Source organism: Phycodurus eques, chromosome 10, assembly GCF_024500275.1.
Source record: "Phycodurus eques isolate BA_2022a chromosome 10, UOR_Pequ_1.1, whole genome shotgun sequence".
In the NCBI taxonomy this organism is placed as follows: domain Eukaryota; kingdom Metazoa; phylum Chordata; class Actinopteri; order Syngnathiformes; family Syngnathidae; genus Phycodurus; species Phycodurus eques.
Window position 1 is genome coordinate 17,181,971 of NC_084534.1, and position 23,625 is coordinate 17,205,595.

Genomic DNA, 23,625 nt, shown 5'->3' on the forward strand with positions numbered 1-23,625 from the left:
GCATCATAAATTAGCCACGTTTCAATTCATCTGAAACACTTCTGAACACAAGCTTATGATTTCCAATAAAGGACTTGAATCAAAAACCACAGATTGAGATTGTGAAAGAAGTATTAATGTTTATTATTGTAGTTGTAGTTTGCAATGGTGTACAACTGCACTGCATCATAGCGTGTGCTGTTTTGTCACTCAATACACTTTCCAGGTTTGTTGACAATGTTGAATAAGCAGCTGTTGATTCTATAAATGATAAATGGCGTGTTTTGACAAAAGGCTCCAATCGCACGTGAGTGATACATACAGTTTCCTATCTGCTGGCTCCCTATGCTGGCAGTGTGACTCATCCACATCCTCCTGTGATAAATCAAGAGGCTATCACGGCAGTGTAGCTATTATTAGAAGCCTCTTCCTGTGATTCACATTCATTTTTCAATTATTTTCAAAGGTCCCCCGCGCCCCTTCCAAGGTTCTTGTCAACATGACTGTTAACCAGAAAACATCCTCCTATGCTACAATCCATGTTTGACATGTTTTTGGTAAAAGCTGACTCAGATTTAACCTGAATACATTAGGCTTTGGGCAGATAGTGTGAACTGGGCGAGCAAAGGTGAAATGAGGGGGGCAGGGAGAGGCTTATTTATTTATTTATTTTAATTAAAATTTTAGTTGCTCAACTGCTTATTGAAGACTCAACAACTCTGCTTGTTGTTTATGGGGATGGTTTATACTTTTTGGACTATTCTTCATGAACGATATTGTACAAGGTCCTTTTGAGTGGTGACGCTGTGGGGCCAGGTTGTGATTGGACATGTCAGAACTGGTCCTGGCCCATTCCTTATGGGAAGGACTGCTGACCCAAAATGTGCAAAAAATGTGTGCAGTGCGGTAAATGACTTGATTGATTTAAGTGGATAAAAAAAATATTTTACAGTAAAAGGCAAGATTGTGTTGATTTCAGAAAATAAATTTGCCCTAACCCAGTCGGGCTAGTTTCTACAACAGGGGTGTCGTACGGCCCATGACGATAGAGAACATATTCACTGCAATTTAAATAAATAAAGAAACAAACTGTTGTTGCTAATTTTGTACACGGGAGGGTGCACTAATGACCACTTACCACTTAAATGAGATTTTGAAATTGGCCGCTACTCACAATTTGACATCAGATATTTTGAAGTACTTGTAAAAGCTAAAAGATACCAGGTTTCAGGAGCAAAGTAGCTTATTTCAAATAAAATGATGTACTACCTTTGCACTGTGAGGAATACAGATCTGTGGAAATATACACCTAATGTAGGATTTTTTTAAGACATTGAATATTAGTCAGTCAACAGCTTCAGTTCAAAAGAGGTTGGTCTGGTGAAACGCTTTGCTGTTGTTTAAATGCACTGCCACAACTCGTATGCATTTTTCTGTATACATTTACAAGGCAGGCTGATAACTGAGAAAGAGGGCAGAGAAAAGGAACACCTGCTACTCTCTAGAATGAATGAATGAAATCATGCCTTCCTCTAGGCTACGTGGATCACAGATTATTTGTGCACTGATTGAATGAAATCCTTTCCTGTTCACGTGGCAGAATTTGTTGTTGTTTTAATTGATATGTAGGTGGGAATCGCCTTGTTGGATATCCGTGGGCGGCACAGTGAAAGATTGGTTAGCACATCCGCCTCACAGTTCTGAGGTTCCGGGTTCATCCCGAGCCTCCCTGTGTGGAGTTTGCATGCTCACCCTGTGCCTGAGTCAGTTTTCTCCGGTCCTCTGGTTTCATCCCACATTCCAAAAACATGCATGGTAGGTTAACTGAATACTAAATTGTTCGTAGGTGTGAATGTGAGTGTGAATGGCTATTTGTTAATATGTGCCCTGCGATTCGCTGGCGACCGGTTCAGGGTGTACCCCGCCTCTCATCCGAAATCAACTGAGTTAGGCACCATCACACCGGCGACCCTAGTGAGGATAAGTGGTTATGAGGATGGATGGAAGGATGATTAACTCTGTATGGGAACTCGATGTAAGAATTGGGGCCAGGGAAATCAAACACTGCCGGCATGAATCGGCTTAGTGGAAGTTGCGAAATGCCACGGATGTACCCAATCTCCCGCTAAAATGTCTCGGTGGCCACAAATTCCAGGGACGAGAGGAGCTGGATGTGCACCCTCTTAGTACGTTCTAATTGTAGTTTCATTGTTCTGCTACAAGGTTTTGTGTATACGCATGGTCAGAGATTGGCATAAATTTATCCATGTCCCCATGCAAAAATTGATAAATCACATAATTTGCACGGGAATGTATATACGCACGCTTTACACACTTCTGTTTCAGTTTTATTTTCTCACTGGAACTGCCACCAGTCGGGTGGACATATTGAATGAATCAGAATCATCTTTATTTGCCAAGTATGTACAAAAAACACACACGAAATTTGTCTCCACTCTAGTACGAGTCTACGACATAGAGAAAAAGTCACTGAGCAATAAAGGGTTGCTAGTTATCTGGTAATGTACAATTTGTTTTTTGACAATTGTGCAAAAAGATGCACAGTCCTCTAGCACTTAGAGCAGTTTGAATGACTAAGATAGCAATAGTCCAGTGCAATGACCATTGTGCAAAGGGCGCAGAGACTTCAAGGAGTGTATGCAGTTTAAAGTGACTAGTAGCGCGATAATCTGGGACAATGTTGATTGTGCAAATATTGCAGATACTCCTCAGTCAGTGTGCAAGTGGGGTAGATGCTACTCTGGCATGAGTGGCCAGTATTGGTCAACAACAGATATGCAAACAGTGCAGCATGGCGAGACTATAGTGAGTGCACAAATATGTATACAGTGATCCCTCATTTTTCGGCGTTAATGGTGACCAGAACCCCCCGCGAAATGTGGAAAAGCCGCGAAGTGCGGTCTACCCTCCCCCTAGGAATTTTCGTGTACGTGTATGTGGGTACCAGAATGTTTAAAATATGTAAACAGTATTTATACTTTACATATTTCAGACGAAGATTACAACAGTACAGTGTTTTACTTAAATCTTTAATTATAAAACCTTATACAGTAATTAACATTCATCAACATTGCCTTCTGAGAGAGGCGAAGTGGCTTGGGTTGGTGGCGGAGGAGAGGCTCTCAACTTGACTCGTAGAGGGTTTAGGTTCACTTGGAGACTCTTCTGCTGGAGGCGCTGATGGTGTAGCTGGGGTTTTACCTTGGAGAAAAACATGGTGATGGGTAGTTGTTGTCTTTGTTTTTTCTTTTGCTTCCAATTCCCCTGTACAAGGACATAACTCTGTCTCTTATTACGCGGAGTTACCACAGTTTTGCGGATGTTTGCTTCCTCTTTCTTGATGTACCGCACTGTAGATTAATTCACAACATAATTGCATGCCACTGATGCATAACTTCTGCCCTCTTTGATCATATCTAAAAGTTTCACTTTTTCGCTGATGGTCATCATCTTCTTCTTCCTCTTGGGCACCCAGGAGGAAGCTTTCGCAGGGGCACAACGTTGAGGCGGCATTGTAAGCGCTTAACTAAACAAAAAAAGTTATCGCTTAAACGAAAAAGGTTATCACGAACACAACACTAAGATTCAGTATGCGAGACAGTCAACAGCGTGCACGAGATTGGCGAGACACAACAAGGGAAGATGCTGGGTGAGGCTGGGATGATGCGCAGCCAATCAGCTCACGGGATAAATCCACTCGTGCTCTCATTGGTCGATGTCGCGCCGGGAATGCAGTTTGGCATGCAGGGAAACCTTCTCTCTCGTGCATCAACATGAAACAACGTGTCTTTCCGCAATATGGCTGCTGATATGGCTGTATTTTTTCATTTTTATTTTTCGATGAATTTTTTTTTTTTATGAATATTTTGGAAAAACCTGCGAAGCACTGAAGCCTCAAAACGTGAAGCGCGAAGTGGCGAGCGAACACTGTAATTGGTCCGACAGAAGTGTGACAACAAACTCAAGAGAAAAAAATACAAAATTGGCAGCATGTTGCAATGCTATTGTAGGTTAGCTGTTTAAGAAGTTGATTGCAAGAGGGAAGAAGCTGTTGGAATGTCTGCTAGTTCTAGTTTGCATTGATCGGTAGCGCCTACCTGAGGGAAGGAGCTGGAAGAGCTGGTGACCGGGATGTGGAGGATCAGAGAGAATTTTGCACGCTCTTGTCTTAGTTCTGACAGCGTGCAAGTCCTCAAGGGTGGGTAGGGTGGTACAGACAATCTTTTCAATCTTTTGATTGTCCGTTGCAGTTGGAGTTTGTCCTTTTTTGTAGCAACACCAAGCCAGACTGATGGAATAACACAGGATAGATTCAATGACCGCTGTGTAGAACTGCCTCAGCAGCTCCTGTGGCAGGCTGTGCTTTCTCAGAAGCCGCAGGACGTGCATCCTCTGCTGGGGCTTTTTGAGGACAGAGTTGATCGCCCACTTCAGGTCCTGAGAGACTGTAATTCCCAGGAACTTTAAGGTCTCTACGGTTGACACAAGGCAGCTTGACAGCGTGAGGGGCAGCTGTGACGAAGGATGCCTCCTGAAGTCCACGATCATCTCTACAGTCTTGAGCGTGTTCAGCTCCAGGTTGTGTCGGCAACACAACAGCTCCAGCCACTCCACTTCCTGTCGATATGCAGACTTGTCACCGTCTTTGATGAGGCCGATGACTGTGGTGTCGTCTGCAAACTTCAGGAGTTTGACAGCCGGGTGCGTTGAGGTGCAGTCGTTCGTGTAGCGAGAGAAGAGCAGCGGAGAGAGGATACAACCTTGGGGTGCCCCTGTGCTGATGCTGCGTGTGGATGAGGTGGTCTCCCCCAGCCTCACCTGCTGTGTCCTGCCCGTCAGGAAGCTGTAAATCCACTGGCAGATGGCAGGCGAGATGCTGAGTTGGAGAAGCTTGGAGGAACGGAGTTCAGGGATGATGGTGTTGAACGCTGATCTGAAGTCCAAGAACAGGATCGTCGTGTAGGTCCCTGCACTGTCGAGGTGTAGGTCCCTGCACTGTCGAGGTGTTCTAGGATGAAGTCCAGTCCCATGTTGACTGCATCATCCGCAGACCTGTTCGCTCGGTAGGCAAACTGCAGGGGGTCCAGCAGGGGACCTGTGACGCTCCTGAGGTGGTCTCCAGCACGAGACGTTCAAAGGACTTCATGACCACAGATGTCAAGGCGACAGGCCTGTAGTCATTTAGACCCGAGATTGTAGGTTTCTTGGGGACTGGAATGATGGTGGAGCGTTTGAAACAGGATGGTACTTTGCACAGTTCCAGAGATCTATTGAAGATCTGTGTGAAAACTGGAGCGAGCTGGTCCGCGCAGACTTTGAGGCAGGATGGGGACATATGGTCTGGGCCTGCCACTTTGTTAAGCTTTTGTTGTTTAAAGATGCGTCTCACATCCAGTTCGTGGATGGTTAACGCAGAAGAAGAACTGATCTATAAAAGCTGATGAGGTGCTTAAAAAATAAATCAGAGGATTCCATTAAGATGCCAATAGTGCAGCTTACTATATGAACTTGAAAATACTTTTTTAATGTTTTGGAGTCATAAACCTGAGTCCAGTATTGTTCTTTTTTTTTGTTTTTTTTTAACTTGTCCTGTTCAGCTGCATGACCTTGCAGAATGGTGGATATGCATGCCTTTTGTGCTGGAACAGTTTTGATGTGCAACAGGGGAGTTTGAAATACTCCCTCTGCTTATTTTTAAATATTTTAATTATTCTGATGTTTATTGAAAATGCAGCCGGACAGATAACGTTTTAGGGGACAGACAGATGGACAGAGTGGACAATGGGAATAGGGGTACGAACCACAGCAGAACAATAGTTAGTCTAGATATTTGAGCACATGTAGCATTACAACAGTCGAATCGTGTTCTTATTTGTGGATGGGGGGTGGAGGGTGGGGTGACACACCCGGTGAGGACATGCAACAGCTAACCAATCGGACAAGAGAGAGGACAGAAAAGAGCAGGACAGGGCAGGATGTGGGAAATGAGCAAGGTAGTGCTACTGACTAGTAGTGCGGTGGGATTATTTTTCGTGTCTAAATACCTCTAAGAACTGGTGTACGGAGTTGCTGAGCCAGCATATTAATGAAGGGTGGGCCCGGGCCTCCTCCACCCGCAAAGGGGGGCGGGCCAAGCCAGCGAGCCCATCCATGGGGGACGCAACCAGGGGGATGCCACTCACTCCCCATGACGGTCCCCAGCCCAAATTAAGCGCCCCAACCTGTTACAAAGGGAGAGGCACAGGCAACGGACCACCGGCCCCCCACGCCCAATCTCCCCCAGCCACTAACAAGTCCCAACACAGGCGCCAGTGGCCACCCGAAAACAGTCATAGCCCGCCAAAAGCGAGCCCATGTTAAGCGCCCGCTCTTGATTCGCTATGTGTGGACGCTCTTCACCAACACACGCGCACATGCACATGGGCACGAGGGGTCTTAAACCACGCGTCAACGGACGCAGAATGAATATGCTTCATGCGTCCCTGCTAATTTTTGTGTATCTCAGATGCAGGACACACGTCAAATGAGATCCCTGTAACAGTGACTGAATAACAATAAAATCACTTACTGTACGTTGAGTGAACATCATCAATCTCCTTCTCAGAGTGATTCTTTGAGAAAACCATAACCTGTACATTTGAAATCAGCATTAGTAATCCTAAAAAAAAACATTACATCATCATAAAAATAGCAGTGAAACAAATACACTATATCTGGTTTTCACTGGTTAGCCCCACAAACACAATGAATACAACCACAAGATACCAGGCAGTCCCAACTCACAGGTTTAGCTTTGTCCTGCAGCTGATTTTTGATCTTCTCATTGGCTTCCACCTCTTTAACAATTTCTTCAGCTGTTGAGGAATGACATGTTCATTACACATAAGATCGCTGATGTCAACCATGCTTTAAACACTAGCAGCTGGGTAATTTGCCATATCCCCATATTGCAATGAAGTAAACAAAAGTTACGAATGTAACTGCGGTTCTATGAGTCCCGGATGACAATCAGAGGCGGTGCTTCAAGCACTGGATGATCACTCTAGCACATGCACAGGTTGAGATTTTAATAACAAAAGTCATGTGACCTACTCATGCCGCCCATGGCCTATATAAGCGCGGAAAACCAGAAGTCCCTTATTCACAGGGGACCGAATTCACAGGGGACCGAATCCACAGACCATTACAGAGACCCACCTCAAGAAGAACAGCTTACCTGAAGCCATAGGCAAAAGCAAACCAGTCGTAACTGATAGACACTTCAGGCCCTATGGCAAATAGGCTCGATTGGGGGAGCCTGCAGGGCTACCAGGACCAATGACAGAGCCCACTAAAGAGCAACTGGTCATCTTGGTGGATGAAGTTGTCTGGTACCTTTCAAGAAGTTAAATGCTTTGGTCATTGGCCAGTGATATAGATTGCAGCTACATGTACCCTAAGAGCGGATGACTACCACCCTCAATTAAGGCTCTTCTGCAAGAACTCCAAAATGGCTGAAACCAGGCAGACGACAGCAACCTGTCCATGACTGAGACAGCAAAGAACTCCCTACTGTACTGGGCTTTGTAGTGGCCACAACCAGAGCTGGAGACATAAATGCGTAAAGGAAAACATGGGGCCACTCATGAGCCAGTGCATCCCGAACCAATGGACTGGCATTGTCTGCTAGAATGTAACAGAGGGGGCAATGATTCGCCTCTCGTGAAACAAAGAGGTCCACCTCTGCCATGCCAAAGGTCCTCCAGATGGTGGAAACAACCAAAAATTGATTAAATATTAACATATCTGTTCATTCCAATGACATATAGTGACAGGCAGAACAATTCGATTAGATGGAAGAAGATACAATAAATTGTAAATTGCTATATCATTATTTCAGTATTTAGTAATAAGTATTCATAAATTTTGCGACAATTCTGTTTATGGTGTGCCGTGAGATTTTTCTAATGTAAAATGGGTACCTAGGCTCAATAAAGGTTGGGAAACATTGTGCAACAGCGATCGTCCAGTGCTTGAAGGACCGCCTCTGGCAGTCAGGAGGGATGTAATAGAACCGTATTAGCACGAACAGAGCACATGATAAAAACTGAGGGGAAAAAAATAAATTAATTATTAAATTCAATAAGCCTGTCAAATAACATTGAAAATTAAATAAATAATTGGAAACCACCTTAAGATTGTACAACGATAATTTCTTCTAGATCCAAGGCAAACTAAATTACCCTGACAAAAACACGACGTAGAAGTCGACAAAGTATCACAAGTCAAAAACATTTCCTCCATGGCAAAAGTCATGACAGCCTGGAGTTACTTATAATAGAAAGAAGCATATAAACATGTAGCTTATAATAGAAAGATGAATAAATATGTAGCAACTTAGGAGTGCTTTCCTTCACCTGATTTGGGGTTGAGAGAGTCACACTGCGCATTGTAAATATGCACAAACTCCTTGTGCCTTTTGATCAGCTGATCTCGGTTGCCTTTCACTGAAAGGTGGCATTCCTTGAGCCTCCTCTTCAGCTGTGTCTGGGAAAGCAGGTTGTATACCAGCTTCCCCATTGGGCGCCTTGCCTTGCCAAGGGAGCTGTGACAGACAAGCATTTGAACTGGTTAATCTACAGACTGGCTGCATTTATGTGCGCTGCTGTAATTAACTGGCATGATGGAAATGTTTACCAACTAATTGAATATTTTTGTGATTTAAGACCATCACATCAAAATCTAATTTTAGGGAATGTAAGGCAATGCTTAAGCATCGCTAGAGCCAGGGAAGGCTTAATGCTCTTAAAATGACAAAAGGGCTGGAAAGCTACAAGGTCTTACCTACAGGATATAGTTTGAAAAGCAATAAAAATACAAATATGTAGGATGTGTAAAAAGTCATTCACTACATCAATGTATCGATTCATATCCTTATAATCCAAAAGCAACGATCTGTGCTTGGCAAGTTTTCCTTCCAGACAAAATATCTATCAATACTAGGATAAAAGCATTTAACCATGGCAGACTTCATACGAATGTGTATTGAATTTGTTTATTTTTACATAATTTGGGGTTCCAGCTCATAAAACCCATGAAGTCAGGAATTCCAAAAATTTGAATAGTGCACCTGCAGTGGCTTCCCCAGGTGTCATTAAATTGCTTCAGTTTGGTCCAATTGTCTCAGTTGGGTTCAATATGGAGAAGACTGCCGACTTGACAACTGGCCAGAAGATCATCATTGATACCCGCCATAGGACAGGTAAGCCACAAAGGTTCATAGCTAAGGAGGCTGGCTGTTCAAAAAGTGCTGTGTCCAAGCATATCAATTGAAAGTCTAGTGGAAAGACAAAATGTAGCAGGAGAAGATGCACCAGCAAAAGAGATGACCGTGGGCTTCAGCGGATTATCAAACAGAGAATCTAGCAGAGATCCAGAAAGAGTGGAATGAGGCGGGAGTCACAGCTTCAAAAACCACCACATTCCGACGCACCCGGGAGATGCCCTACAACTGTCAGGCTCCTTGGGCCAAGCCGCTTCTGAGCTTGACCCAACATAAAAAGCGTCTCAACTGGGCTTGGGAGAAGGAGGACTGGACTGTTGCCCAGGGATCCGGGGTCCTCTTTTCCAATGAAAGTAAAGTGTGCCTTTCATTCAGGAATCAAGGTCCAAGGGTTTGGAGGAAGACAGGTGAAGAACAGAACTAAAGCTGCTTGAGGTCCAGTGTGAAATATCCACAGTCAGTCATGATTTGGGGTGCAATGTCCAGTGCCGGTGTTGGTAAACTCTGCTTTCTTAAATCCTGGTCACCGCAACAGTCTACCAGAATGTTTTAGAGGAATTCATGATTCATTCTGCTGAGGATCTGTATGGAGATGCATATTTCATCTTTCAGCATACTGCCAGAAGCACCAAAACCTGGTTTGATGCCCATGCCATTACAGTGCTTGACTGGCCAGCCAACTCGCCGGATCAAAACCCCATTGATAATCAATGGGGTATTATCAAGAGGAAAGTGAGGGGCACCAGAACCAAAAACAAAGAAGAAATCTGCACTTCCATAACTCCCAGGCAATCACATAGGCTGATTGCCTCGATGCCATGGCGCATCGAGACAGTGATTTAAGCAAAGGGATTCCCAAACAAGTCTTGAAGATTAACATTTAGTTTTGAAAGTACCATATTTCGATTAATTTAATGTGGCCCTAACTTTATTCTTTTCTTTTCTTTTTTTCTACAAAAACAAGTAAATAGTGATTTCTTCACAGTATTCTCATTTTTTGAATTCCTGATTTTGTGGGTTTTATGGGCTGGAAGCCCAAATTATGTAAAAATAAACAAATACTTTAAATTGTGGGCCCTGAATCTATAATCTATGAAAGTTTAACTTTTTGAATGGAATTATGGAAATAAACTTTTCCATGATATTAAATTTTTTTGGAAAGGGTCTGTACATATACATATATATATATATATACATATATATATATACATATACATATATATATATACATATACATATATATATATATACATATACTACTATACCTCCTTAAGCTTTCCTTCTTCTCTCCGCTTATGAGACACATGTCCAGATGTTTGTTGATGAAGGGCTGAGATACACGTATAGAGCACACGGGGCACTCCACTGTAAGAAGACATATTTGATGGCCTTAACATGCATAGACTACACCAAAGAAAATAATAAAAGCTATGTAGCAAACTCTTCTTTTGGACATTCTCAAAAGCAAAACTAGAGATACATGGTTTCAGACAACCTCAATGAGTCTCTTTTTTCCATGTCCTTCAAAACGCAACCGGGTGAAAGCATTAATCGAGTGCGCTAGCTAGCAGGAAATTTGGAGCCTTAGTTTTGTCAACGCTTCCTAAAAATAAAAAATTAAAAATAAATAAAAACGTAAATTGAAGGAGTAAATGCATATGCTCTGATGTCAACATATTCCAAATAAAACTGTGCCCTGTTTAGCACACCAAAAGTTGCACTGCCAAAACTGGAAAGTTACTTCGGAATGGATCACTCAGTTGCCACTTCTTTGTGTCATTCCAACCAAGAACCGCTTAGTGTACCAGAGAAAAGCTTTACCTTTGATTACAGGCTTCACGTCTTTTGGCGGGGATGAAGAAGAGTGTGGCATCACTTCCTCGGTGCTCATTCTGTGTAATTCTATGTCCACTGGCTTCACTGACACTACGTCCTGCATCGATGCTTCCCCCACATCCATAGGCTCTTCCTTTACAGTGGTCAAGTGTGGGTCAGTGTCACTTGCATAGAGTGTACATCCAGTCTGGTACGCTTTGCCAGGAGATTTTCTGGGCCTTTTCTGGAAAAAGTGACTCACAACAGAGCTGTTGCACTTCTGGCCTTTTTCTATGGGTGCTTTAAATTTGACTGATGCTGGGTTCTTTGGGGATATTGGTGGAGAGTCAAAATATGTTTTTGACAATTGCTGTCTGTAAAAAGGAGAAAGTAAGAAAGAGTGTGCATGGAATTACTACAAGAAATATATCTGTAGACTGTTAAGAGTTATGTGAAAGTGCTGCTTCTCTCACAAATGCAACAATACAGGATTACATAATACATATATGCAGTACAGTACAGATAACTATTGTAGTCGATCATCAGTGAGTCACGGTTTTTAATTTTTTTTTTTTTTCAACAGACCATGAAAAAGGTGACACTTTGTCTAGTCTTGAAAATGTGACAATCAAACAAATGGCAGCAGATCCATTACATAGCAATAAAATGGAACCAATGAGGTGTGTAACGCTGTGCTTTCCATATTGAAAACTTTATACTTGAACTCATTGTGCCCATTAGTGCTGGCTTACACGCATCGCGTACATACTGTATGCACCTTTTTGCACCACTCTCAACAAGACTTTGGGGAAACTCACATAATAAGTCTGCACAGTATGAGAGACTTCACAATGCACTTAGTTTTCTAGGGGTTCAGTAATTCAGGGCACTGGGACAACAATGCAAGCTTGCCCATATTTGGAAGTGGTTGCTTAGCGGCCGACCAGGTAGTAGCATGGATGCTTCTGTACCAAAATTATTGGGAAAAATGTGCCACAAAAGTTCAAACTAAAATTTGCATGAAACCCCTTGAGACTTCAGCTCTGTAAAGTAAGTAAAGGAGTGTTTTGCTTTTTCTTGGCTTTTTGTGAAACCACCAGCACAGTAATGTGACATTCGCTACGCAAGTGCGAGATGTTGTGACATTCATTTCTGTCTACAGCAGAGGGCGATATTGCCAAACATGGCAGCCTCTGAGATGGATGAAAATTGATGAATTTGTTTAATTCTCATTATTTCACAACCACTATATTAATCAGAATACAGTGTTTAGACTAGTGAGGGCACATACAACATAGTCATTCATTCATTCATTTTCCTTACCGCCTATCCTCACTAGGGTCGCGGGCATCCTCTAGCCCATCCCAGCTATCATTGGACGAGAGGCGGGGTACACCTCTGAACTGGTCGCCAGCCAATTGCTGGGCACATATAAACAAACAACCATTCGCACTCACATTCACATGTACGGCCAATTTAGAGTCTTAATTAACCTACCATGCATGTTTTCGGGTTGTAGGAGGAAACCGGAACAACAACATTCTTGCAACATAAATAAATCAGTTCCCCTTGAAGAGATGAATTCACTTTAAATTATGTTTTTGAATTTTGGAAATTAATACAACTTGGAGCTCGACCAGTGTCTCAAAATGGATTGTTTGACATAGTAGGTTCCACTGCACTGTTTCAAACTGAGTGAGAACAATCTAGAGATCAGGTGGCCAAAAAAAAAAAAACATTTTCAGTGCTTCCAGAGCAGTGCAATCAGTCTCCAACTCACTTTAAATAGTGAGTCAGATGAAGATAACCAGATACTATCAACAGTTCATTCACTGAGTCAGCGGAAGGAAGTTGATCGGATCATTCCTTTATCCATTCTGGACCAAGTGCTACCCAGTCAATGAGTAATACTGTGATTGTTTGAAGTGACGAACAAAATTGAATGCATCCAAAACCTCAATACCAATCTTCTTTAATTACATACCGTCTAATTTAATTTCAATGCTGCCATTATTTACTCCAGAGCAAGCTCTTCCAATTAGGGATAGTGGCGAACGTTGGAGAGATACACTATCCTTTTAAGAGGACAACATTACCAAACTCAACTAACAAATATGAATTTCAATAATCTTAGCACATTTGGTGCTAAATTTCTAAGAGTAAATAACATTGCAAATACCTCTTAACCCTAAAATACAGAATATTAAATTCTCCAATAACCATGATGAGCATGTATTACAAAGAGTAGATCTGAAAAAGTAAGTGTTCACTATTTTTAACGCAATTTATACAGCCACCCATTTTCTATATTGCTTATCTTCATAAGGGTAGTGTGGTGTGCTGGATGACTGCCTGCTGACTTCTGGCAAAAGGCGGACTTCAACCTGGATTGGTTGCCAGCCAAACACAGGGCAAACATAACCATTCACACTCACATTCACTACTAAGGACAACCTGAGTTTTCAGTTTACCTAACATGCGTGTTTTTGGAATATGGGAGGAAGCCTGAGTACTCAGAGAAAACCCTCGGAAGCATGGGGAGAATATGAAAACACCACACAAGATGGCAACGGCCTGGATTCGAACCCCCAACCTCAGAACTTAATAGGTGAATATGTTAACCACTCAACCACCGTGTTGGCAGAATACACTATCAGATGTATGTAGAAAACTCAAAGTATATTTCATCTGGAGTGAATTACCTCATAATGTACATTTCCTCACCTTTTCCCTTGACAGAAACACATTTTCAGGCACTCCACCTGACAGGAAATTAAAAGACCAGTTGCGTCATGCGCCCATGTATTCATTCAGAGTGTCAACAGTCTGAAGTGAGACCTTTTGCTGGACTGATAACCCTTAGGTGTTTGATGAAAGAATTATGATTGATGAAAGAACTATAGCTTACCATGAATAAAAAATAAATATGCGTCATTTTGACAGCAGTTCCAACAGTTTGTTTTGTTTATTTACTTGGTTCCTTAGGACAATGCCTGCTAATCAAAAAGATTATACTCATTTTCGGAACAAATGCCAAAAAGCTAAATGTCATAAGTGTTTTTCTGAGAAGTTAGAGGGGTGTCAAACTCATTTTTGTCACAGGCCACATCGTAGTTATGACTTCCCTTGGAGGGCCACTACGACTGTGAACCCATATAAATGAAAGATTACCTCAGATACTGATATTGATGAATAACCAGTTTTGAAATCAGAAGCCTATAAAAACATGTTTTTCACTTTTTACATTTCTTTTCAAAGGGGGATTGGTAACAAAAAAATGCTTGCAAATATCTCAATGGTATTACACCAGAACATAATGAGCAATTTTGATTTGCTTTCACGGGCCACATAAAAATATGTGGCGGCCCGGATCTGGCCCCCGGGCCACCAGTTTGACACTTGTGAGTTAGACACTTAACTGGTACTACTAAGAGTACAAGTGGTACTAATTAGTCCGGACTCATGAAAAAGCAATTGTGTCGAATTCAGGCAGCCAAAAGAGCATCTGTGTGTAAAAATAAATACACAAAACAACAATTAAAAAAAGTATTTCACATATTTTGTGAAACATATTTTGGAACCTCAAAAGTCAAACAGTCTGTTCTGTGACACTGGTTTACTTCCAAGTTGCTCCAATTTCAATTAATTACAATTGAACTCAATATTTCCCAGCCTCTAACTGTCAACATCACAAGTTTTACCTACTTACATCCTAACCTACTTTGCCTATCATTTAATTTATCCATCCATTTTTTTCCTTCACCATATCCGAGGTCAGGTCGCAGGGGCAGCTGCTTAAGCAGAGAAGCCCCGACTTCCCTCTCCCCAGCCACTTCATCCAGCTCATCCGGGGGGATCCCGACGCGTTCCCAGACCAATAGGGAGATATAGTCTCTCCAGCATGTCCTAGGTTATCAGTGGGACATGCCCGGAAGACCTCACCTGGGAGGCGTCCAGACGGCATCCTAATCAGATGTTCGAGCCACCTCATCTGGCTCCTCTCGACGCAGAGGAGTAGTAGCTCGATGACCGAGCTTCTCACCCGATCTCTAAGGGAGACATGGACACACCCTGCGGATGAAACCCATTTGGGGCACTTTTATCCGCAATCTTGTTTTTTCGGTCACGACCCACAGCTCGTGACCATAGGTGAGGGTAGGACTGTAGATTGATCAGTAAATTGAGAGTTTCGCCTTTCGGCTCAGCTCCCTCTTCACCACAACATACCGATAGAGAGTCCACATTACTGATCTGATCTCCCGCTCCATTCTTCCCTCACTCGTGAACAAGACTCAGAGATACTTGAACTCCTCCACTTGGGGCAACTGGTTAGAGCGTCTACCTCACAGTTCTGAGGACCGGGGTTCAATCCCTGGCCCCGCCTGTTTGGAGTTTGCATGTTCTCCCCGTGACTGCATGGGTTTTCTCCGGGCACTCCGGTTTCCTCCCACATCCCAAAAACATGCATGGTAGGTTAATTGAAGACTCTAAATTGCCCGTAGGTGTGAATGTGAGTGCGGATGGTTGTTTGTTTATATGTGCCCTGCGACTGGCTGGCAACCAGTTCAGTGTGTACCCAGCCTCCTGCCCTATGATAGCTGGGTTAGGCTCCAGCACTCCCGCAAACCTTGTGAGGATAAGCGGCTCAGAAAATGGATGGATGGATGGATAATAACCGACAGATTCCGTGAAGGTACTAGCTAGTCCGTTAGCCATTTCCATTAGCAACAAGCAGCAACAACAAAAACGCTTGAACGTAAAAGTCAGTTTTGCTTTTTATTTTATTTCGCTTCTGAGCCCACAACCCTAGCGAGGATAAGGAAATTAAAATGAGAACGTTTTTTTTTTACAATTTTAGTTTTCGTTATTTCATTTGTTTTCGTTTACTATAAGAACCTTGCTGCGAACTGCTCCAGTGAGAGTTGAAGATCACAGCTTAATGACACCAACAGAACCACATCATCTGCAAAAATCAGGGAGATAATACTTGATGTCACCTAACCTCCGTCCATAAAGGTAATGAACAGAATCGGTGACAAACAGCAGCCTTGGCAGAATCCATCTCACAATGTGAACGAATTCGACTTACTGCCTGAAATGCAAACCAAACTCTGACACTCTGTACCCATATCAGGGGGTCCGTTACCCCATACTCCCGGAGCAACTCTCAGAGGACTCTCCGAGGGACACGGTCGAACTCCTTCTCCAAGTCCACAAAACATACGTAGACTGGTTGGGTGAACACCCATGCACCTGCCAGGGTGCTGAGGGTGTAGAGCTGGTCCACTGTTCCACAGCTAGGACGAAAACCACACTGCTCCTCCTGAATCTGAGATTTGACTTTCAGTAGGGCCCTCCTCTCCAGAACCCCTGAATAGACCTTACCAGGGAGAATGTGGAGTGTGATCGCCCTGTAGTTGGAACACACCCTCCAGACCACTACCCCGGTCTGCCAATCCAGAGGCACTGTCCCCGATGTCCATGCGATGTTGCAGAGGAGTGTCAGCAAAGACAGCCCCACAACATCCAGAGCCTTTAGGAACTCCGGCAGATCTCATCCACCACTGGGGCCCTCCCACTGAGGACCTTTTAAATCACCTCGGTGACTTCAACACCAGACATGGGAGAACCCGCCTCAGAGTCCCCTGACTCTGCTTTCTCAGAATAAAGAATGTTGGTAAAATGAAATGAAAATATGTCCAGCCGGAATTTCTCGACCTCGCAGACCAGTTCTGGATCTTTCCCTGCCAGAGAGGTGACATTCCAAGGTCCTAGAGCCAGCTTCTGTAGCCGGGGATCGGATCGCCAAGGTCCCCGCCTTCAGCTGCCACCCAGCTCTCTACTCACCTGACCCCCTTAGCCCCTCCCACAGGTGGTGAAGTCTATGGGAAGGGGGGACCCACATTGCTTCTTCGGGCTTTGCCAGGCACTCGTCATCGAGTCCCACCTCCAGGCCTGGCTCCAGAGGGGTGCCCCAGTGACCCGTGTCCGGGCGAGGGAAAACGGTGTCCATTTACTGTCATCATCATAGAAGGTCTTTCAACGTTCTTTGCCTGGTCCCTCACCTAGGACATGTTTGCCCTGGGTGACCCTACCAGGGTCATAAAGCCCCCGACAACTTAGCTGTTAGGATCATTGGGATGCACAAACCCCTCTACCACGACAAGGCGACGACTCAAGGAGGGGTCATTTAATTCAATGTATTACAAATATTGTATTGAACAGCCAGACCATTTCCTATGTCACAAAAAGTTTTATTTATTGGTTGGAAAATATTTTCACTTTTGGGTCATTCAACTCTGGAGGTTCAACCGTACGTATATGAAAAATGTCAGGCAGACAGGACAAGTGAAGTGAACTATGTGGTCGGAGTCCCTTGAAATGAACTCTTGATTTAAAAATACGAGTCAATTTCCTTGAGACCAGCAGCCTGCAGAGATTGGGCTTTAAAGCAACATTAGCCCTTAAACTACAGAGCACATACAACAACAATACACAATGTTATGTGACCTAAGCTAATGAAAACAAAATCCCCATTGGATTTGCTTTCAATCCTTCATTTAGAAATGAATTGCCATGAGGCAAGTACTGTGCAAGTGTCAATATAATGCCAGTGAATTACAGCCCACTAAAACTGGTTCTTGGGCATATGCTGTAGACTATAATCATATCAATAAAAATGGGATCCACTGACATCGCTACGGTAATAAATATTCTTCACAAATAACAACGCTGCACAGTCATTCAGGTGATGCAGCTATAGAGAGTAAAATGACTTATTGTTGCAGTCAGATTTCATGGTCTATTCTTTCTCATTAATTGATTACAGAGCCTCAAGTAAATACTTAAAAACTATAATTACATTAAAGGGGGGCAATCGATACATGATGACTGGTTAGAATTACAAGTAGATAAAAAATATTTTCTGAAAATGAGCACAATGCTAATTGAGTTTAGAAGGTAAAATTATACAGAAGTTTCAGAAATTATGGTAGATTTTACTGTGATACTACAGTGGCCTGTAGTAAAGTGTGTCTGTCATTGCATTGGGGTTCCCGAATCACCTAGTTTAGTGGTCGATAATAATGGACATCTGTTGCACACCACCATCAGTGCAAGCGTTGCTATTTAAGTTACAGTGGATAAAAAAAAAGAAATAGAAAGAAAAACTGAAATAATGTGGTTGCATAAGTGTGCACACCATCTTTTAACTGGGATGTTGCCGTGTTCAAAATTAACTACAGTGCTCACATTCAAACTCAAAGTAAATATAAGTCAGCACACACCTGCCACCATTTACACTTTACATGGTGACACACTATGTACTGACTCCCGTGAAACACGAGTTTGAATGTTGATGTGTTAATTCTGAAAACAGCCATATCCCAATTTTAAGACAGGAGGGTGTCCATACTTGTGCAACCACATTTATTTTTACTTCCCCTGTAGAAAATATTTGAAGGAAAAAAAAAATCACTTGAGTTGTACTGGTTGTAATGTAGGCCACATTAAAGGTGTAAAAGTTTTAAAAGTTTATCTTGGTCTCATTTCTTTATATCGCAAAAACCTGGCATTAGAACAGGGGGTATTGACTTTTTTATCCACTGTATGTGCAGTGCTTGCACAAACTTTGTGACACACAACTAAGGTCAGACAACATTTATTACAACACATGACTTCATAACAGAGATGAGTTGGTCCCTATATGCATTAGCTTGGCTTCTTTATCTTATGGCCATGCATGTTTACTACTGTCAGATTTGTATTACTGATAGCTTCTAAAATGCAAGTTGCAACTCAAAGCTGTACAGAGAGCCTGAGAACATAAGAACCACGTTATCCCTCAAATGTGCTTTAATGATGAGGGCAATTAGTGTTGCAAATTTAAAAAAAATTAAAATTAAAAAAATCAGCATAAGAAAAGCTGCCACTTTATGAAACATTAACACTGAATGCAACTTGCTGTTACAACATCACTGATGCATAATTTACCAAGTTAATAACATTGTCACCACAGACACAAATGATCATTTCAGTACCTCCCCGAGTGGCTGGTTAATGACTTAATGCTGACAAATTAGTGACACTCTAAGGTAATATTATTTGCGTGTTTTTAAATGAATTACAAACTGAAAAATGTATAATCTGATTTCACACATTGACTGTGGCAGCAATTTGGGGAAATATACTTTTAATCTGACTCCGTTCTCAGATGATGTCTCAAGTGACGTATTAATTCATTTCTGGTTCGGGGGCATCTTGTGAAGCTGTGAATTATTTTACATTTATATGTCCAGACGCGTATTAGTTGCCTTGTTATTTTGTTGTTCAAACCTGGTTACTCTGCTATAATGTGGTTCGAGCCAGACCTATGTGACAAGTGTACTGTATAACACAACCACTTATTTCAGTGTTTTGCCACTATGTGACACAATAGCTTAGCAATTTGTTTCATGGTTTTCCGTCTTTTACGGCGTAGTACCCCTCAACTTCCCGTCATGATAACATAAATGATACGTATAAGAAGCACAGTAAGAAGTGTAGTTTATTCACTGCCATGGAGGCGATGATTAGTGACTTACTATTCGTTGACACCGGACGCAAAGAGAACTTTTGTCTCCGCAGCTTTTTTTCTCTCGTTATTTTTAAACAGTATAGTATTTATTTCATTGAATTAATTTATGAAATTTTCATCACGGTAGCCAGACAGCACCGGACGGGCCGGTAATGTCGCCCCCCTGACAAAACCCCGGATAGGCGGAAGATGGATAGATGGATGGATTATAACAGATACGTACCACATCTACACAGGTAGCATCTTATTAAAACAATAATTTAATGCTTGGTAGAAATACATACAATTAATATGGAACAGAATTGATTTGCATGTTGGCGCAGCCCTCAACAACCTTTTTCAATTTCTTACATGGCCCATTTGGAAAATGAATTTCCCATCCCTGGTGTAATGTTACGATGTGCGTCATCACTTTTTGTTTTTGTAAAGATTACTATGCGATCTTGTTTTACAATGGTTAACTTCTTTTTGCAGTCGTGTGATAATTGTTGACTAGAATGTGAAACAAAAGGAGCCACATGAAGCGCATCAGTGACCTGAATCACCTTCACATTACGCCTTCGTCATTGAAGTTAAGCTTGAGTCAATTATTGTTTAAGCGTCATAATATTGAGAGCATCAGAATGATGGAATAGAATAGAATGTTAACTTTAAATTGCCTGTATAGTTAAAAAAGGTTGATCACCATACAGGAACAAATTGTGTTGGACCTCAGTGATTCCTCTATACATGAAATGAAGTCTACTTACCTTGCAGCTTGAAAGTTTATCACCAATTCATCCAGTAAACGGTTGTTTTGCAGATCTTGTTCTGTGGCTTGCTAAAAGAAGAATAAATATCCATTTAAATCAGACAGATATGAGTAAATTGAGTTACAGCCTCAGTCACGGAACTCTATGGGTACCATCACACTGCTTCTTGTGGCACCCTTCTGAGGTGACATCACACAATGTCTTTGCCTTGCCCATGCAAAATGTCTTTATTCCTTCATTCATTAGAATAACGATATGTCAAAAATGTCAGTATAAGATTATATTGCATGTCCCTATATTAAATTTCTATTTTTATATTTTGAAGGTTAAGGGAAGAATTACAGTTCGACAAGCTCATCTTGATTCATGAGATTGCTGCTAAGCCAACTTCATGTAGAGCTTCAAACTTACTGTATTGCAAACTGGACATTGAAGCTTATAAGAAAAGAATTTCCGGATGCACAAGGAGCAAACTGTCAAATGAAACACAAAGACAATTCAAACATTAGGTCAAATACGGTTAGGGTCGATAGACAATGGTTGGTTTTGAACACGATACAACATATAGTATAAGGCATACTGTCGCTGAATTCTACCAAAACAATGCCACTTCACTAACAAGTGCACCTGTTGTACTTACAATTGTGAGAGCATTTGGTCATCATTGTAGTGTTGAAAAAGTCAAAACAAATAGGACATCGCAACAGGGCATCAACATTCTGTAGAGTTGGTATTAAACAAAACAACAAATAAGTCAATTGTTAGTCTGTCATAACCTACAAACATATAACTTGGTCATGGCACAAAAACATGGTTAGGAAAAAGAAGATAAAAATGTAGGGCTTTAATAAAAATCAATTTGAGGGATAAACATAGACGGGATTTTAATGAGTGTTACATTTTCCCGTTTGACTAAATTTGATCCCTTTGACGCTGTTTCACTCATACCTAAACACCGAAATAGCGAATACAACATCAGAGATTGAGTAGTTAACACGCTGAGCTGCTTGTTAACCTTCATTTGGTCAAATAGCTTTCAGTGCATCGTTAGCTCCCATCGGTGAACAGCTTCAATTAGCCACCGCGCTAGCAAAACACAGTTAAAGAAAATAAATAAATAGCAAATACAACAGCAGCTTCCTTTCTTTCTTACGTTCAAACTCGTCAGCATGGGTGGGAGGTCTGCTTCCGGTTGGAAGGCCATATTCGATAAACCGAGCAAGTACAATAAAGTATCTCGTAGTTTGAAAACTTTTAAGGAGTTTCACAACACCGCCGTCCCGCTCGATAAGCCGAAAACCAGCCACGTCATTTGACGCCTTCCGCTGCGTCATAGTTTCCCCAACTGCGACTTTGTGTCAGAGGTACTCAAATACGTATTAAAATCCAACAATATGTTATTCTGGTTGTGTGCAGAGGTGTATGACATGCTTTGTATCACACTGTGGGCTTTTTTAAAAATACATATTTGTGTATCCATAAACCAAGGCTGAAGGGCAAAATACAGCATTAATGATGCAGTACATTGCAAATTGCAACTACTGCTTATACGCAGAATTTATAAAAGTGGACAAACTTTTGTGGCGGAGGGCCACATTTGATTTTTAAAATGGACAAACTAGCCAGGTCCTAAATGAGGTTAAATAAATAAATAATAACAGTAATAAATCCAATCCTTTGTTTGTTAAGCACTTTAAATGCACGCACAGTGCACCAAAGTGCTGTACAAAGCAATAAATACATAACACATACTAGAGGGAGAGGTTCAAATTAAACATAAAGGTGGGTAAGTAAATAAAATTAAGACACAAATGTCAGTGATAAAAAGAGCAATAAAATCATTGATGAAATGAAATGAACCAAATGAAATAAAGATAAAAGAGTCAGCATCTCACATATAAAATGTGTATGTCAAAAATGTTTAATAATTTATTTTAATTGAATGATTTAATTGAATGCCCCTCACGCTGGCCAACTGTCCTGTGTCAATCATCGAAACCTTCAAGTTCCTGGGAATTACAGTCTCTCAGGACCTGAAGTGGGAGACCAGCATCAACTCCATCCAGGCCCAACGGAGGATGTACTTCCTGCGGCTCCTGAAGAAGCACAGCCTGCCGCGCGAGCTGTTGAGGCAGTTCTACACAGCAGTCATCGAATCAGTCCTGTGTTCATCCGTCACAATCAGGTTTGGTGCAGCCACAAAAGGGACAAACTCCGACTGGAACAAACAATCAGGGCTGCCGAAAAAATTGTCGGTACCCCTTTACCCACCCATGAGGACTGCCAGAACGAAGACGTGCAAAATCCTCTTGGACCCTCCACATCCCAGTCACCACCTCTTCCGGCTGTCTGTTGTCGTACTAGAGCGGCTCCAACTACTGGAGACAAATTCCTTGTGTGCTTTGGACTACTTGGAAAATAAAGAGGATCCTGATTCTGATAACAATACATTCTCATTTTGATTGGAATTAATCATCATCCATTAGTACTGTGAAAACGTCTTCAGCCACCATTAGCTTTGGTTTTATACGCCTTGCCACAGTAGTCAATATGACATTCTGTATATTAAACGTTCTTTACAGAACTTTGTAGATGAATGGCGCATGAACGAACAACCAATTATAATTCATCATTACATCGTTTTGATAATGATCTAAATAAGGGTGCATTATGATTATTGTCTTTTATTTCTTACCATGGGAGTATATCCTTGGAACTGTCCAACCCCCAGAAATACTGTATATTGGCACCTTCCGTCTGTTCCCCTTCTCTATCAGCCAGGTAGCCTGCTAATTAACAAACAAACCCAAATGCAAAGCTCCATGAGTTGTTTTCACATTTATCAATAGTTCATCCTCGGTGGAGGTTTGCGCTCTATTTAGTGGGATTCTAGTTTTTATGATCATTACGGCATTGCTAAAACACCAAACATAACGGTGGTAGTACTGTAGATGTATGTATGTAGTATGGCCAGGTGCTGACTGCAAAGCTGCTCTTTAACAGTAATGTACCTAGAGTTACACCGCTTGTTAAAAAACACACACGGACTTTCTTCTTGCCACTCTGCCTGTTTGCGGCCTACACAGACAAGTGTAAAACCAAATTTAAGAAATCCATTGAACCCCGCGTGTGCAAGCATTTGACATCAGCGACAAGTGACAAGGCAAAACCAAGACTCAGTCGGCCTTCTGCTTCATTGGGTTGAGATAGCGTGATAGAGG

At 42.0% G+C, this 23,625-nt stretch overlaps 1 protein-coding gene across 5 annotated transcripts in view; it reads right to left on the reverse strand.

The window, feature by feature from the left end:
- The window catches only part of rad18 (RAD18 E3 ubiquitin protein ligase), a 30,856-nt gene extending 9,164 nt beyond the window's left edge, over positions 1-21,692 (reverse strand). For 3 of the 5 annotated variants that reach the window (XM_061688207.1, XM_061688206.1, XM_061688208.1), the window contains exons 1-9: positions 21,558-21,692; positions 21,045-21,123; positions 20,816-20,877; positions 20,402-20,472; positions 11,084-11,451; positions 10,528-10,627; positions 8,397-8,584; positions 6,784-6,854; positions 6,569-6,629 (exon numbers count right to left, since the gene is read on the reverse strand). In XM_061688207.1, coding sequence (XP_061544191.1) covers positions 6,569-6,629; positions 6,784-6,854; positions 8,397-8,584; positions 10,528-10,627; positions 11,084-11,451; positions 20,402-20,472; positions 20,816-20,877; positions 21,045-21,123; positions 21,558-21,608 — 1,051 coding nt within the window. In that variant the 5' untranslated portion in view covers positions 21,609-21,692. Of the gene's footprint in view, positions 1-3,032; positions 3,202-6,568; positions 6,630-6,783; positions 6,855-8,396; positions 8,585-10,527; positions 10,628-11,083; positions 11,452-20,401; positions 20,473-20,815; positions 20,878-21,044; positions 21,124-21,557 lie in introns of those variants that run through there. The other 2 variants (XM_061688209.1, XM_061688210.1) reach the window with 2 other exon arrangements.
- Between the last annotated feature and the right edge of the window lie 1,933 nt (positions 21,693-23,625).